The sequence below is a fragment of the Pipra filicauda genome, unplaced genomic scaffold, assembly GCF_003945595.2.
Source record: "Pipra filicauda isolate LSUMZ 115617 unplaced genomic scaffold, ASM394559v2 scaffold421_size600610_pilon, whole genome shotgun sequence".
Taxonomy (NCBI): domain Eukaryota; kingdom Metazoa; phylum Chordata; class Aves; order Passeriformes; family Pipridae; genus Pipra; species Pipra filicauda.
Window position 1 is genome coordinate 155,505 of NW_024104556.1, and position 12,524 is coordinate 168,028.

Consider the following 12,524-nt stretch of genomic DNA (forward strand, 5'->3'; position numbering starts at 1 on the left):
GGGGGTTTAAGGGGGAGTTAAGGAGATTTAAGGGGTTTTTTCAGTGGGTTTTTTAGGGGTTTTAAGGGGTTTTTAATGGGTGAAGGGGTTTTTTTAAGGGGCTTTAAAGTTTTTTAAGGAGTTTTAAGCTTTTTTTTAGGAGATGTCAGGGGTTTTAAGAGGGTTTAGGGCCTTTAAAAGGGTTTTAAGTTATTTTTAAGGGGGCTTAAGGTTTTTTAAGGGCCTTTATTGAGGGATTTTTAAGGGGGGTTAAGGAGGTTTAAGGGGGTTTTAAGAGTAGGGGAGTTTTAGGGGTGTTAAAAACATTTTAAATGGGTTAAAGAGTTTTTAAGGGGTTTTACAGGTTTTTTAAGGGATTATCAGAGTTTTTAAGGGGGTTTAGGGGCTTTAAAAGGGTTTTAAGTTATCTTTGAGGGGTTTTTAAGGTTTTTTTAAGGTACTTTATATAGGGGTTTTTAAGATGGTGGTTAAGGATGTTTAAGGGAGTTTTAAGAGGGGGGTTTAGGGGTTTTTAAAGGGTTAAAGAGGTTTTTTAAGGGCTTTTAAGGTTTATTCAGGGTTTATCAGAGTTTTTAAGGGGGTTTAGGACCTTTAAAAGGATTTTAAGTTATTTTATAAGGGGGCTTAAGGTTTTTTAAGGGGTTTTATTTAGGGATTTTTAAGGGCGTTTTAAGAGTGGAGCTTTTTTGGGGTGTTTCAAGGGGTTAAAGAGGTTTTTTAAGAGGTTTTAAAGGGGTTCTAAACGGATGTTAAGGTTTTTTTAAAGGTCTTTATTTAGGGATTGTTAAGGGGGGTTTAAGGATGGGAGATTTGGGGGAGGTTAAAGGAGTTAAAGAGGGTTTTTTAAGGGGTTTTAAAGGGGTTTTAAGGTTTTTAAAGGGGTTTTAAGGTTTTCAAAGGGGGTTTAAGGTTATTTTAAGGGGTTTTAAAGGGGGTTTCAGGTTTTTTAAGGGGTCGAACACAACTCCAGGACCGTTTCCCACCCGGGGCCTCTTTTCCTCAGCAAAACCCGGGAGGAATTTGGCCTCTCCATCCCCCAAAGCCGCAGCGGCGGCGGCTCGGGCTGCGCGGAGCCTGCAAATCACCGGGTGCAAAAACGCCGGAAAAAAGGGTTTGGAGGGTTTTTTTCCTGCCCCAAACCAGAACGGGGAGTGGGGCAGGGTCGGGGGCACCGACTTTTTGGGGGCACCGCCCCAAAAGCTGCCTTTTGGGTGGGTTTCACCCCGTTTCGGGGCCGTTTGGGGCTGTGGGTGCCCCGCGTGTGTCACGAGTTTGTCGGGCTCAGCTCCGTCGTGTCCTTGAGCGCGGCTCAAAGTCCGGCAGCGCCCGGGGAGGGGCCGGGTGAGGGGGGCACCCCCCGGCTTGGGGGCTGGGCTGTCCCGGGTTTGCTCAGGGTGGGGCCGGGAAAGGGCGAGGGGGACACCGGGGCTTGGGGGCGGCGGGGATGTCACCCCGGGGTGCCGCCCCCGAGGGATTTGGGGCCCCCTCCCCGCGTTCCCCTCCCCCCTCCCTTGGTGCCACAGCCAGCCCGGCCCCGCTCCCAGTGCTCCCAGTGCTCCCAGTGCTCCCAGTGCTCCCAGTGCTCCCAGTGCTCCCAGTGCCCAGCCCAGCGCCCAGCCCAGCTCCTGCCACACTTTTGGGGTGTCTCCCTGGCGCTGACCCGGCTTCACCCCTCCCGAGCCGGGCCCGGGCTTGCCCGCCCTGCCCAACCTGCCCTGCCGCCCTTAATTACCCCCCGGCTTAATTAGCGCCCGATGTACCGCCTAAACAGGCTGAGCTCCGGTCCGGGGTCACCGAAGGGCTGGGGGGGTCAGCACCCCCATTTCCCGCAGACCTTGGGGTCGCTGAACACCCACCACCCTTACTAATTGTCATTAAGGACAATTGAAATAAGGATAATTATGTGCTGACAGTTGGAGGAGGGGCCGGGGGGGGGGTGCAGAGACCGAGGTACTTCAGTGCATGTCCTGGGGCAGTTTTGGGGGGGGTTAAGGGCTGTTTGTTGGGTATGGGGGGGGTGAGCCCCCCCAAATGAACCCCGAGGGGCTGGAGGAGGAGGAAGAGGAGAAGGAAGCACAGAGGGATCAATGTATTTAATGCACAGCACACTCTGCTGGGGAACCGCCCTCCCAGCCAGGACACCCTCCCCCTGGGGGAGACACACACCCCCCATCACCTGGGGGGTCAGGACCCCCCCCTTTCCGTGGGTGACATCCCTGGGGAGGGATCCCTCGTGGTCCCAAAAAGTCATCCCTTGGGATTGGCGAGTTCCTCGATCCCCTTGCGCAGCTGCAGGACAGAGCAGGTGGGACAGGAGCTTCCTCCCCCCTACCCCCCTTTCCCCTTGCCCCCTCCCCTTTTTCCTCCTTCCCCCCTTTTCTCTCTTCCCCCTTTTCCCCCTTTTTCCCCTTTCTCCCTTTCCCCCTCCCCTTTTTCCACCTTACCCCCCTTTTCCCTCATTTCCCCCCTTTTCCTCCCTTCCTCCCTTCCCTTTTTCTCCCTCTTCTCCTCCCTTTCCCCCCCTTCCCCCACTCCCCTTTTCCCTCTTTCCCCTATTTCCCCCTCCTTTTTACCCCTTCCCCCCCTTCCTCCCTTTTCTCCCTTTCCCCCCTTTTCCTCCCTCTTCCCCCTCTCCCCCTGCCCACTTTTCCCCCCCTTTCCATCCCCATCATTCCCCCTTTCCCTCCCATCCCTCCCCTTCCCCCCATTCCCCTCTCACCTCCGCCCACCCCACGGCTCCCACCAGGTCCCCACAGCGGGTGACAAACACTCTCTGCAGCTTCAGCAGCTGGCACAGGTGACAGGCCTGGAGAGGTGACAGCAGGGACAGGTGGGGACGGAGCCACCCCGGGTGTGACACACAGGTGTGTGTGGGGGGGTCTCCCAGGACACGCGTCCCCCCCAAACCTGGTGCAGGGATGTCCACGGGGAGAACTGGAGCATGACGGGCTCGATGGCACAGTCGTCCCCGAGGGTCCCTACCGGGGCCACCTTGGGCAGAGCAGGAGTGTTCGTTTTGGGGTGGAAAACCAGTGTTTTGGGAATGTCAGGTGCTCCCCCCTGTTTACCTTCTCCCCCGGGGGGGCCTGGGGGTGCTCGTGGCTCTGCAGGAAGGTGACCAGCTGGGCCCTGCTGATGGTGCCCACCAGGGTGGGGGACTCTGGAGGATGGGGACAATCCCAGTGACACCCCCGTGGTCACAGTGACCCCCCTCCCATACCCCAAATGCCACCTACACTGTGACCCTGGAGGACAGGGACAATCCCAGTGACACCCCAGTGGTCACAGTGACCCCCCCTCTGGTCACAGTGACTCCCCCCTCCCACACCCCACATCCCACCTACACTGTGTCCCTGGAGGACAGGGACAATCCCAGTGACCCCCCACAGCCACAGTGACATCCCCCCAAACCCCTAATTCCACCTGCACCCTGACCCTCGAGGGTGGGGACAATCCCAGTGACCCCTCCCTGTCCCCCAAATCCCACCTGCACTCTGACCCTGGAGAAGGGGGACAACCCCAGTGATGTCCCTCATGGCCACAGTGACCCTCCCATTTCCCAAATCCCCCCTGCACTCTGACCCTGGAGCCCCCTGGTTGGGGGTGTCCCCCCCCCAGCCTGGGGGTCACCGCGGGGGTCTCGCCCCCCTTTGGGGGTCTCCCCCCCACTTTGAGGTTCCCCCTTTGGGGCTACCGCCCTCCCTTTGGGGTCCCTCGCTGGGGTCCTGCCCCTCTTTGGGGTCTCCCTCCCCCTTTGGAGGTCAATCCTGGTGACATGCCCCATTTCCCAAATCCCGCCTGTACTCTGACTCTGGAGGATGGGGACAATCCCAGTGACCCCCCATCCCCCAAATCCCACCTGCCTTCTGACCCTGGAGAACAGGGACAATCCCAGTGACCCCCCATCCCCCAAATCCCACCTGCCTTCTGACCCTGGAGAACAGGGACAATCCCAGTGACCCCCCATCCCCCAAATCCCACCTGCCTTCTGACCCTGGAGAACAGGGACAATCCCAGTGACCCCCCACCCCCCAAATCCCACCTGCCTTCTGACCCTGGAGAACAGGGACAATCCCAGTGACCCCCCACCCCCCAAATCCCACCTGCGCTCTCCACCACGGGATATTCAGCGTCGGAGGAGGCGTCCAAGGCCCCCAGCACCTCCTGGAAACCATCCCCCTTGGCCAGGGCCACCACCTGGCGCTGCATGAACTCCTCCACCACCACCCTGTAGGAGCTGGAGAGCACAAAAAACCCCCTAAAATTCCATCCGACCCCCGGACCGTGTGTTTTTGGGGGGCGGGGGGGGGCTCACGCGGTGTGGCGGCTGCGGATGGGGGGCAGGTAGGGCAGGTTCTTGACGATGATGCCGCCGTCGTAGAAGGACGGCTGGTGCTTCTGCACGATGGCGTTGGCCACCAGCACGGCCAGCACGGTGGGCAGCAGGTGGCCCAGGTGGCCCGTGGCCTCGCACACCAGCAGCGCCGTGGACACCGCGTGGGTCACCGAGCCCGAGAAGGCGGCGGCGCCTGCGGGGGGGGGGGGGGGAGAGCCCCGGGGAGGTCAGGAGTCGGGGGTGGGTGTCCCCCTCCCCGCCCCCGGGGGTGTGTCCCCACCCCCCGACTCACCGGCCAGGGCGTATCCCGCGGGAATGATGGGCCGGGGGGGGCCCTGGGGATGGAGCCCCCGCGGGAAGAGCAGGGCCACCCCCTCCCCCAGCAAGCGCCCGATGGCGGCTCCTGAAATGGGGAGGGGGGCGAGGGGGAGATACCGGGAGTGCCCCCCCAGAATAGCTGGAGGTGATCACCCTCCTATAGCCCCCCCGGGGCTGGATGTACTCCCCCATCCACAGGGCTGGATGCAGGGCTCGTACCCCCAGGACTGGATGTGGCACCCCCACACCCACCCCCCAGGGCTGGATACACCCCCACACTGGATGTACCCCCTTCCCAGGGCTGGATAAACCCTCTATGCCCCCCAGACTGGATGCAACCCCCCCCCCCCCCCCAGGGCCAGATACACCCCCTGCACCCCCCTAGACCGGACCAGACTGGATGTAACCCCACTCCAGAGTGGGATACAGCCCCAGACTGGATGTACCCCCTTCCCAAGGCTGGATACAGCCCCAATACCCCCCCCCGACTGTGCCCCACTCCTTGCGAGCTGGATACACCCCCTGTGCTCCCCAGTCTGGATGTACCCCTGGATACACCCCTGTACCCCTGGATACACCCCTGTACCCCTGGATACACCCCTGTACCCCTCCCAGGACTGGATGTACCTGCCCTGAGGGCTCGACGCCCCCCTAGTACCCCCCAATCCAAGGGCTGGCTGCCCCCCTGTGCCCCCCCGGGCCTGACTGCCCCCCTGGTGCCCCCCTGATCCCTGATGCACTCCCAGCTCACCGTAGATGAAGATGGGCATGAAGTACCCGGCGGGCAGGGGCACGGTGGTGGCCAGGATCAGCATCCAGAACTGGGGGGCAGCACGGACACGGGGAGGGGTCACCCCACGGGCACACCGATCCGGGGGCACACACAGAGCTCGGGGGGGGCACGGCTACCTTCATGAGCAGGAAGAAGGCCAAGGTGCCGAAGATGGTGGCTGAGGGATGGTCCCACTCCTGCCAGAGCCCCCCGGGCTCGGCCGCCCACGAGGCGTTGGGGGCCCGCCCCCCCCACGTGTGGTTGTCGAAGAGGGAGGTGAGATATTCCTTCATGGTGAGCTGGACGGACACGGGGATGGACAGACGGACACCCTGAGCGCCCACCAGGACATTCTGGGGTCCCCGGGGAGCCCCCTGTGCCCCCCACTCACCCTGGAGGCCATGAGCTGCCCCAGCCCCGGCGGGAAGGTGATGGAGGAGAGGAGCAGCACCACCAGCGCCGTGTACACGGGTTTGCTGCGGGGGAGAGGGGCTGGACAGATGGACAGGGGACACGGGGAGGGACAGAGGGACACGGGGATGGACAGGGGGCTGTGGGGAGTGACCCAGGGATAGTCGGGGGGGACGTGTGGATGCCTAGGATGGATGGGGTGGGTGGGCAGGATGCACAAGGGAAAAGGGGCACTCAGGGTGCAGGGGGGGACACAGGGACACCCAGGGTGGACAGCGGGACACTCAGGGTGCACAGGGGGGGACACAGGGACACCCAGGGTGCACAGGGGGACACTCATGGTGCAGGGGGGAACACAGGGACACCCAGGGTGCACAGGGGGACACTCAGGGTGCAGGGACACACACACAGACACTCAGGGTGAAGGGACAGGGTGCAGGGGGTGGACATGGAGGGTGCATGGAGTGGATGCTCAGGATGTAAGGGGTGGGTGGGAAGGGGGGATGGGGGGTACATAAGGATGCCCAGGGTGCACACATAGGGTGCAGAGTGGACACACAGACACTCAGGGTGGGTGGGATGGGTGGATGGGGGGGGAAGGGGACATAGGGACACTCAGGGTGCATGAGGGGGACACATGGACACACAGGATGTATGGGGGGGGCATGGGGTGGGCATGGGGTGGGGTACTGGGACACCCAGGATGGGTGGGGTGGGTGGGCAGCAGGCATGGGGTGGGATATAGGGACACCCAGGGTGGGTGGGATGGGTGGGCAGGGGGCATGGGGGGGATACAGGGACACCCAGGACATATGGGGTCAGCGGGCAGCAGGCATGGGGTGGGATATAGGGACACCCAGGGTGGGTGGGATGGGTGGGCAGGGGGCATGGGGGGGATACAGGGACACCCAGGACATATGGGGTGAGTGGGCAGGGTGAATGGGGTGGGACATAGGGACACCCAGGATGCATATGGGGGACACACAGACACCCAGGGTGCGTGCAGTGGGACACGGGGACAGCCAGGATGTATGGGGTGGGTGGGCAGGGGCATGGGGGGGACATGGGGACACTCGGGGTGCACAGGATGGACACACATGGGGTGGCACATGCAGAGTGTGTGGAATGGACATGTGGATACCCAGGATGCATGGGGTGGGTGGGCAGGGTGCAGGGGATGGGATGCAGGGACACCCAGGGTGGGTGGGATGGGTGGGCAGGGGACATGGGGTGGGATACAAGGACACCCAGGATGTATGGAGTGAGTGGCAGGGTGCAGGGGATGGGATATAGGGACACCCAGGATGTATGGGGTGGGGGGGAAGGGTGCAGGGGGTGACACAGGGACACTCAGGATTTATGGTGTGCGTGGGCAAGGTGGGTGGTGAGGGACACACGGACACTCAGGGTGCATGGGGGGGACGTGGAGGGCGCACGGAGTGGACACCCAGGGTGGGTGTGTGGGGTGGATATATGGACACACAGGGTGCATGGGGGGGACACAGGGACAGCCAGGATGTATGGGGTGGGTGGGCAGGGTGCAGGGGATGGGATATAGGGACACCCAGGATGTATGGGGTGGGTGGGCAGGGGGCATGAGGGGGACATAGGGACACCCAGGGTGGGTGAGATGGGTGGGCAGGGTGCATGGGGGGGACACAGGGACATCCAGGATGTATGGGGGGGGGGTGGGCAGGGGGCAGGGGATGGGATATAGGGACACCCAAGGTGGGTGTAGGGGGGCAAAGGGACACTCAGAGTGCACAGGGGACACATGGACACTCAGGTCAGATGCACAGGGGACACAGAGGGAGGACACAGTGCGTGGCACAGACACACGGACACACAGGGTGCAGACAGACGGATGGACGGACGCCCAGTACGGACTCGGTCGCCAGCAGCTTGGCCGTCAGCCAGTTCCTCTTGACAGCCACCATCGCCCAGCGCTGGCAGAAGAGGTAGGCACAGGCCACGAGCCCACACACCACCCTGCGAGGAGAGGGCAAGCAAGGCTGCAGGCAGGGCATGGGCAGGGCACAGGCAGGGCACGGGCAGCCCCCCAAACACCCCCTCCGTACCCCAAAATCACAAAGAAGAAGGTCTCCAGGAGGTCAAAGGGGAAATCAATCGTGATGTTGACCTTAAAAAGAGCCACGATGGTTTCTGGGAGGAGGGAGAGGAATGAGTGGGTGGGTTTGAGGGTGGGCACCCCAAAAATGCTGACAGGGGGGTTGGGGGGGGCCCATCCTGCCCTCCCTGCCTTGCCTTGCTCGCTGCTGAGGACGGCGAGGAGGCGGAACATGAAGGCGCCGCAGGTGGCGGCGAAGAAGCCGCGCCAGTAATCGCGCACGGCAAAGTGGGGGGACATCACCTCGATGCTGAAAAGAACCCCTGGGAAAGCAGAGAGGGGGGTCAGGGTGAGGTTTAGGGGTCCTCAGCGTGGGGCTGGGGGGGATCCTCACCGCTGACGGGCGCCCCGAACACCGTGGCCACCCCGACGGCCTGTGCTGCCACCAGCATCTCGCGCTGCTTGAACTTGTTCTGTGGGTCAAGGGGGGGGTTAGGCACAACCCCGATTTTTTTGGGGGCGTTAAAATAAATCCCCCCCCTAGTTTTTTTAGGATGTGGCACCCCCACCTCATACTCCTTCGTGACTGAGGTCCTCATCTTCCCCAGGTAGGCCGCGGCCACGGCGGACAGGTGGACGTAGGGACCCTGGTGCCAAGGGGGGGACGCGGCGCTGAGCGTCCCCCCAGCGCGGCACCAACCACCACCACTGGCGATTTTGGGGGTCAGGGGGGGATCCCTCACCACTTTCCCAAGGAAAAGGCTGCTGCCACACATCAGGGTGCAGGTCAGCCCCACCACCCTGGCTCCGAAGTTCTGGATGGCCAGGTAGTCCTCCAGCACCACGCCCATCAGGATGGTCTTCAGCTCCGGGATGCCAGAGCCTGGAGTGGGGAGAGGGCAGCATCCAAATTTGAGAGGTCATCCTGATTACCAAGGGGGAGCTCTGGGGAGCCGGGGAGGTCGGGGTGCAGCTGGCTCACCTGCGGAGTGCGGGGTGATGCTCTGGGAGAAGCCAGTGGAGAAGGTGGCCAGAGCCGTGGGGTACAGGGTCCATGAGAGGTACTTGAGCACCCCAATGTCCCCAACCTCTTGGTAGAGCCAGCGGTGGGCTGGAGAAGAAGTGTCAGCAGGGAAAACACACCCCCACTCCAAAGACCCCCCCTATATCCTCGGGGAACCCTCAAACACCAGGTGAAGCACCTCATGGAGCCCCTCATTCACCTGCGTAGACCCTGGAGACGAGGTGGTCCATCATGAAGCTGATGGTGGCCATGAGGACTCCCAGGATGAAGAGGAAGTACCAATCCTCCCCGACACGGAAAAGCTGCTGCTTCACCCACTCCAAGCACACTGTGGGAGAGGAAAACACAGTGCTGACCTCCCCCAAAAACACTCACCCCCCCCCCCAAAAAAATCTCCCTTTTTTGGTGGGGGTCTCACCTCGGAGCCTTCTCCGGGCCGTGGGGCAGGGTCTCCACATGTGCTCCGACACCAGCACCCTCTCCTGCTCCTCCTTCTCCCCCCAGAGCCCCCCAGGGACAGGGTGCTCCATCCCAGGGACCTTTTTGGGGACAGCACCCCCTTTTTTTTCAGCACCCCCTCACCCGTCCTCCCACCTCAGCCTCCGCTGTGGGACTGAGGTTGCAAACGAGCTCATTAAAAACGACCTTGACGAAGCCGACGGACCCGCTGGGGCCGGAGCGAGCCGGGTTTTCCCCTCCCTCCGCCACCTCCGAGCTCCCAATCCCCGCGTACATCCCGCGGCGGGGAGGATTTAATAAGTGTTTTAATTAATTATCCCGATTATTCCTTAATAATAGGCACCGCATTCCATGGCGTTGAGGTGTGGGGGGGACTGAGCGGGGAAAAATTTCCACCGTCTCCGGCGCAAGACCTAAATTTAGCCGGTTTTACGAGAGGTCTGGCAGGCGGCCGGGAGCTTTAACGAGGCTTTAAAAAGCTCGTCAAGTCGAAACATCCTGAAATAACCGATCCGGCGTCGCCTTCGCCGGGAGGAGGACGAGGAAGAGGCTTCTGCTCCTCCTCCCCCGCGGGAGCTGGGGGTCGCAGGTGGGGGGGAAGCGGCGGGTGAAAGTGAAATGGAGCTTTTTGGGAGCTTTGTCCGGCCCCACAGTGAGCCCTTGGGGTTCCCAGGTGAGTTTGGAGGCACCCAGGAGGCGTCGGGGGGGGGGGGAATCCTCAGCAAGCCATGGCTGTGACCCCCCCAAAACCTCTCCAGCAGCTCGTTCCGGTAACGCGGGCGCGGTGAAGACTCTGGGGAACACTTACCAGTTCACAGTGGACGTCAGCGACTTCGCCCCCGAGGACATCGTCGTCACCACCTCCAACAACCAGATCGAGGTGCACGCCGAGAAGGTGGGTGCTCCCTCCCTGCCCTGCTCACCCCCGCACCGGGGGACCCCAAAATCCTCAACTGGTGGACGCGGGGACCCTCCAGCTCCCACCCAACAGCCACAGCCCCAACGTGGTTTAATTCACCGTTAATTAATAATTAATGGAGACCACAGGGAATAATGAGCCCCCATCCCGCCTGCATCCCAAAACCACCCCTTTTTCACCCGTTTTCCCCCCCAGCTGGCTGCGGATGGCACCGTCATGAACACCTTCACCCACAAATGCCAGCTGCCCGAGGACGTGGACCCCACGTCGGTGTCGTCCTCCCTGGGGGACAATGGCACGTTGACCATCCGTGCCCAGCGCCGGCCGGCCAAGCACTCCGAGCACGTCCAGCAAACCTTCCGGACTGAGATCAAGATCTGAGGGGTCGGGGGGCTCTTTTCCCCCCCTCCCCTCCCTCGTTAATGATTTGGGTGATTTGGGAAGGAGGTGGGATGTGGGGTAGGGAATGGGAGCGCTCCCTCTGCTGTGGGGTCAGACCTGTCCTGAGCTGCATCCCGTCACTCACTGAAGAAACTCCGGAGGGGAGTCCCAGCTCCAGCAATTTTTAGCTGGCGCGTGTTGAGGGGGAAGATCCAGCGTGCCAAGAATCCTGCCGGGAGCCAGGTTCCCTTCCCAACCCTCCGCCGGAGCTTGTCTTTGTATATACAGCTTGGGATAAATTATTCGAGAACGTCTGCCTGCTGCCTTCTCCGTTTTTTCACGTTTCCTTGATGTTTTACCCCCAACCCAGGGTGTGGGTTCAGCCCTGAGGGGTGTCTCGGGAAGGGGTATTCCGCCATCCCGACAAAATCCCGCACCAGGAGCCGCTCCGGCGCCTGCTGTCCTGTTTATTTCCAGCCCAGGGTGACTCATTTCTTCCCCACCGCTCTATTTCTGAGCCATCCCCTCAGCTGCTCGGCTGCCGACCCACCTGGAAGGGCACCAAACCCTCCTTCTCCCCTCACCCACCCTCGCCCACCTGCCTTGGGATGCCCCACACGGGCCGGGATGATGGTCCCGCTGTAGCTGTCAAACCCAAGGGCTGCTTTTGGGGGCCCGAAATGTCCCCCACGGGCCTGGCTCCATCTCCCTGTGTGTACAAACAACACCGAGGCGCCAGTTCGGGGCGAGGGACTGTTTATAGAAACCACAGAGCGCCCAGCTCGTGTTGCTGCTCCCGCTCCAAGGGCAGCTCATTCCTGTTCATCCCATAATGACTCGTGACTCCCATTAAACACCTGCAGCGTCCCAAACACGGCTGCTCCTGCCATCCCCTCCTCGGGTGGCTTGGCTCTCGCTCAGGGGGACTCCCCGCCACAGGGAAGATGGTTACAAGTTATGAATAAAGTTATGAATAAAGTTATTAGTGGCTATAAAAGCTCGGGAGATGCGCTGCCGCTGATCCTCAGCGATGGGACGGGGCTGCTCCGTCCCAAAATGTCACCCCGGCACTCACTGCCGCGGTCACTGGTTGCCATCTAGTGGCCCTCGCTCAGAGAGATGCAATGGAAGGAGGAAGGAAATGGAAAAAACACATTATTTCTGCTCAAATCGGTTGGTTTTGGATAGGGGAGATGTGGAGAGGGTGAAGGGAGGGGTTAGATCCCAGTGCCGAACACAGCCCGCAGCAGCTGCGCCCCACTTGGGGCTTGTTTGTGGCAGGAAAGCTGGGAAAAAAACCCTGGGATCAGTTTTGGAAGCAGTTTAATATCTTTATGAAATGATCTGGATGATCCAGGGGCACCCTCAGTCAGTTCCCAGTGGGTGCCAAGCCGGAATGTGGATGTGCCGGAGGGCAGGAGCTCTGCAGAGGGGTCGGGACAGGCTGGATCCAGGGACAAGGGGGAGCGTCAACAGGGCCAAGTGCCGGGTCCTGAACCTGGGTCAGGACAAACCCCTGGAACGCTCCAGGCTGGAAAGCCGGGAAAGCCCTGGGGGTGCCGGTGGCAGCGCTGGACACGAGCCGGGTGTGCCCGGGGGGCGAGAGGCCGATGGCCCCGGGCTGGGCCCGGCCCAGGGGGGGCACAGGAACAGGGCAGGGCCCGTCCCTGTGCTGGGCACGGCCGGGGCACCTCCAGCCCCGGGGGCACCGCTGGGACCCTCCGGACAAGGAGGACCCGGAGGGGCTGGAGCGTGTGCAGGGAAGGGAAGGGAGCTGGGAAGGGGCTGGAGCAGCAGGAGCGGCTGAGGGAGCTGGGGGGGCTCAGCCTGGAGAAA

General features: G+C 61.5%; 2 protein-coding genes across 2 annotated transcripts; one reads left to right on the top strand and one right to left on the bottom strand.

The window, feature by feature from the left end:
* Nucleotides 1-2,087: 2,087 nt before the first annotated feature.
* CLCNKA (chloride voltage-gated channel Ka) lies at nucleotides 2,088-9,459 on the bottom strand. The gene is made up of 19 exons (XM_027711360.2): nucleotides 9,348-9,459; nucleotides 9,129-9,257; nucleotides 8,888-9,016; nucleotides 8,649-8,788; nucleotides 8,475-8,552; nucleotides 8,300-8,378; nucleotides 8,103-8,228; nucleotides 7,916-8,000; nucleotides 7,725-7,826; nucleotides 5,818-5,902; nucleotides 5,564-5,725; nucleotides 5,406-5,475; nucleotides 4,629-4,739; nucleotides 4,316-4,529; nucleotides 4,104-4,237; nucleotides 3,069-3,160; nucleotides 2,908-2,991; nucleotides 2,720-2,806; nucleotides 2,088-2,289 (listed from the first exon to the last, which is right to left on the bottom strand). The coding sequence occupies exons 1-19, from the start codon at nucleotides 9,457-9,459 to the stop codon at nucleotides 2,248-2,250; spliced, it is 2,061 nt and encodes a 686-aa protein (XP_027567161.2). The 3' UTR covers nucleotides 2,088-2,247.
* A 386-nt stretch (nucleotides 9,460-9,845) lies between these two features.
* On the top strand, nucleotides 9,846-11,002 carry HSPB7 (heat shock protein family B (small) member 7). The gene is made up of 3 exons (XM_039385580.1): nucleotides 9,846-10,061; nucleotides 10,147-10,283; nucleotides 10,503-11,002. Exons 1-3 carry the CDS (start codon nucleotides 10,007-10,009, stop codon nucleotides 10,686-10,688), a joined length of 378 nt encoding a protein of 125 aa, XP_039241514.1. The 5' UTR covers nucleotides 9,846-10,006; the 3' UTR covers nucleotides 10,689-11,002.
* Nucleotides 11,003-12,524: the final 1,522 nt, after the last annotated feature.

Excerpts from the sequence above, each read along its gene's own strand:
- CLCNKA (XM_027711360.2), bottom strand. The coding sequence starts at position 9,459 with ATGGAGCACCCTGTCCCTGGGGGGCTCTGGGGGGAGAAGGAGGAGCAG. Across the intron at positions 8,379-8,474 it reads CAGTCACGAAGGAGTATGAG|AACAAGTTCAAGCAGCGCGA; the intron begins GTGGGGGTGCCA and ends CTTGACCCACAG. Across the intron at positions 4,238-4,315 it reads ATCCGCAGCCGCCACACCGC|CTCCTACAGGGTGGTGGTGG; the intron begins GTGAGCCCCCCC and ends TGTGCTCTCCAG.
- HSPB7 (XM_039385580.1), top strand. The coding sequence starts at position 10,007 with ATGGAGCTTTTTGGGAGCTTTGTCCGGCCCCACAGTGAGCCCTTGGGG. Across the intron at positions 10,062-10,146 it reads TGAGCCCTTGGGGTTCCCAG|CAGCTCGTTCCGGTAACGCG; the intron begins GTGAGTTTGGAG and ends AAACCTCTCCAG. Across the intron at positions 10,284-10,502 it reads TCGAGGTGCACGCCGAGAAG|CTGGCTGCGGATGGCACCGT; the intron begins GTGGGTGCTCCC and ends TTTCCCCCCCAG.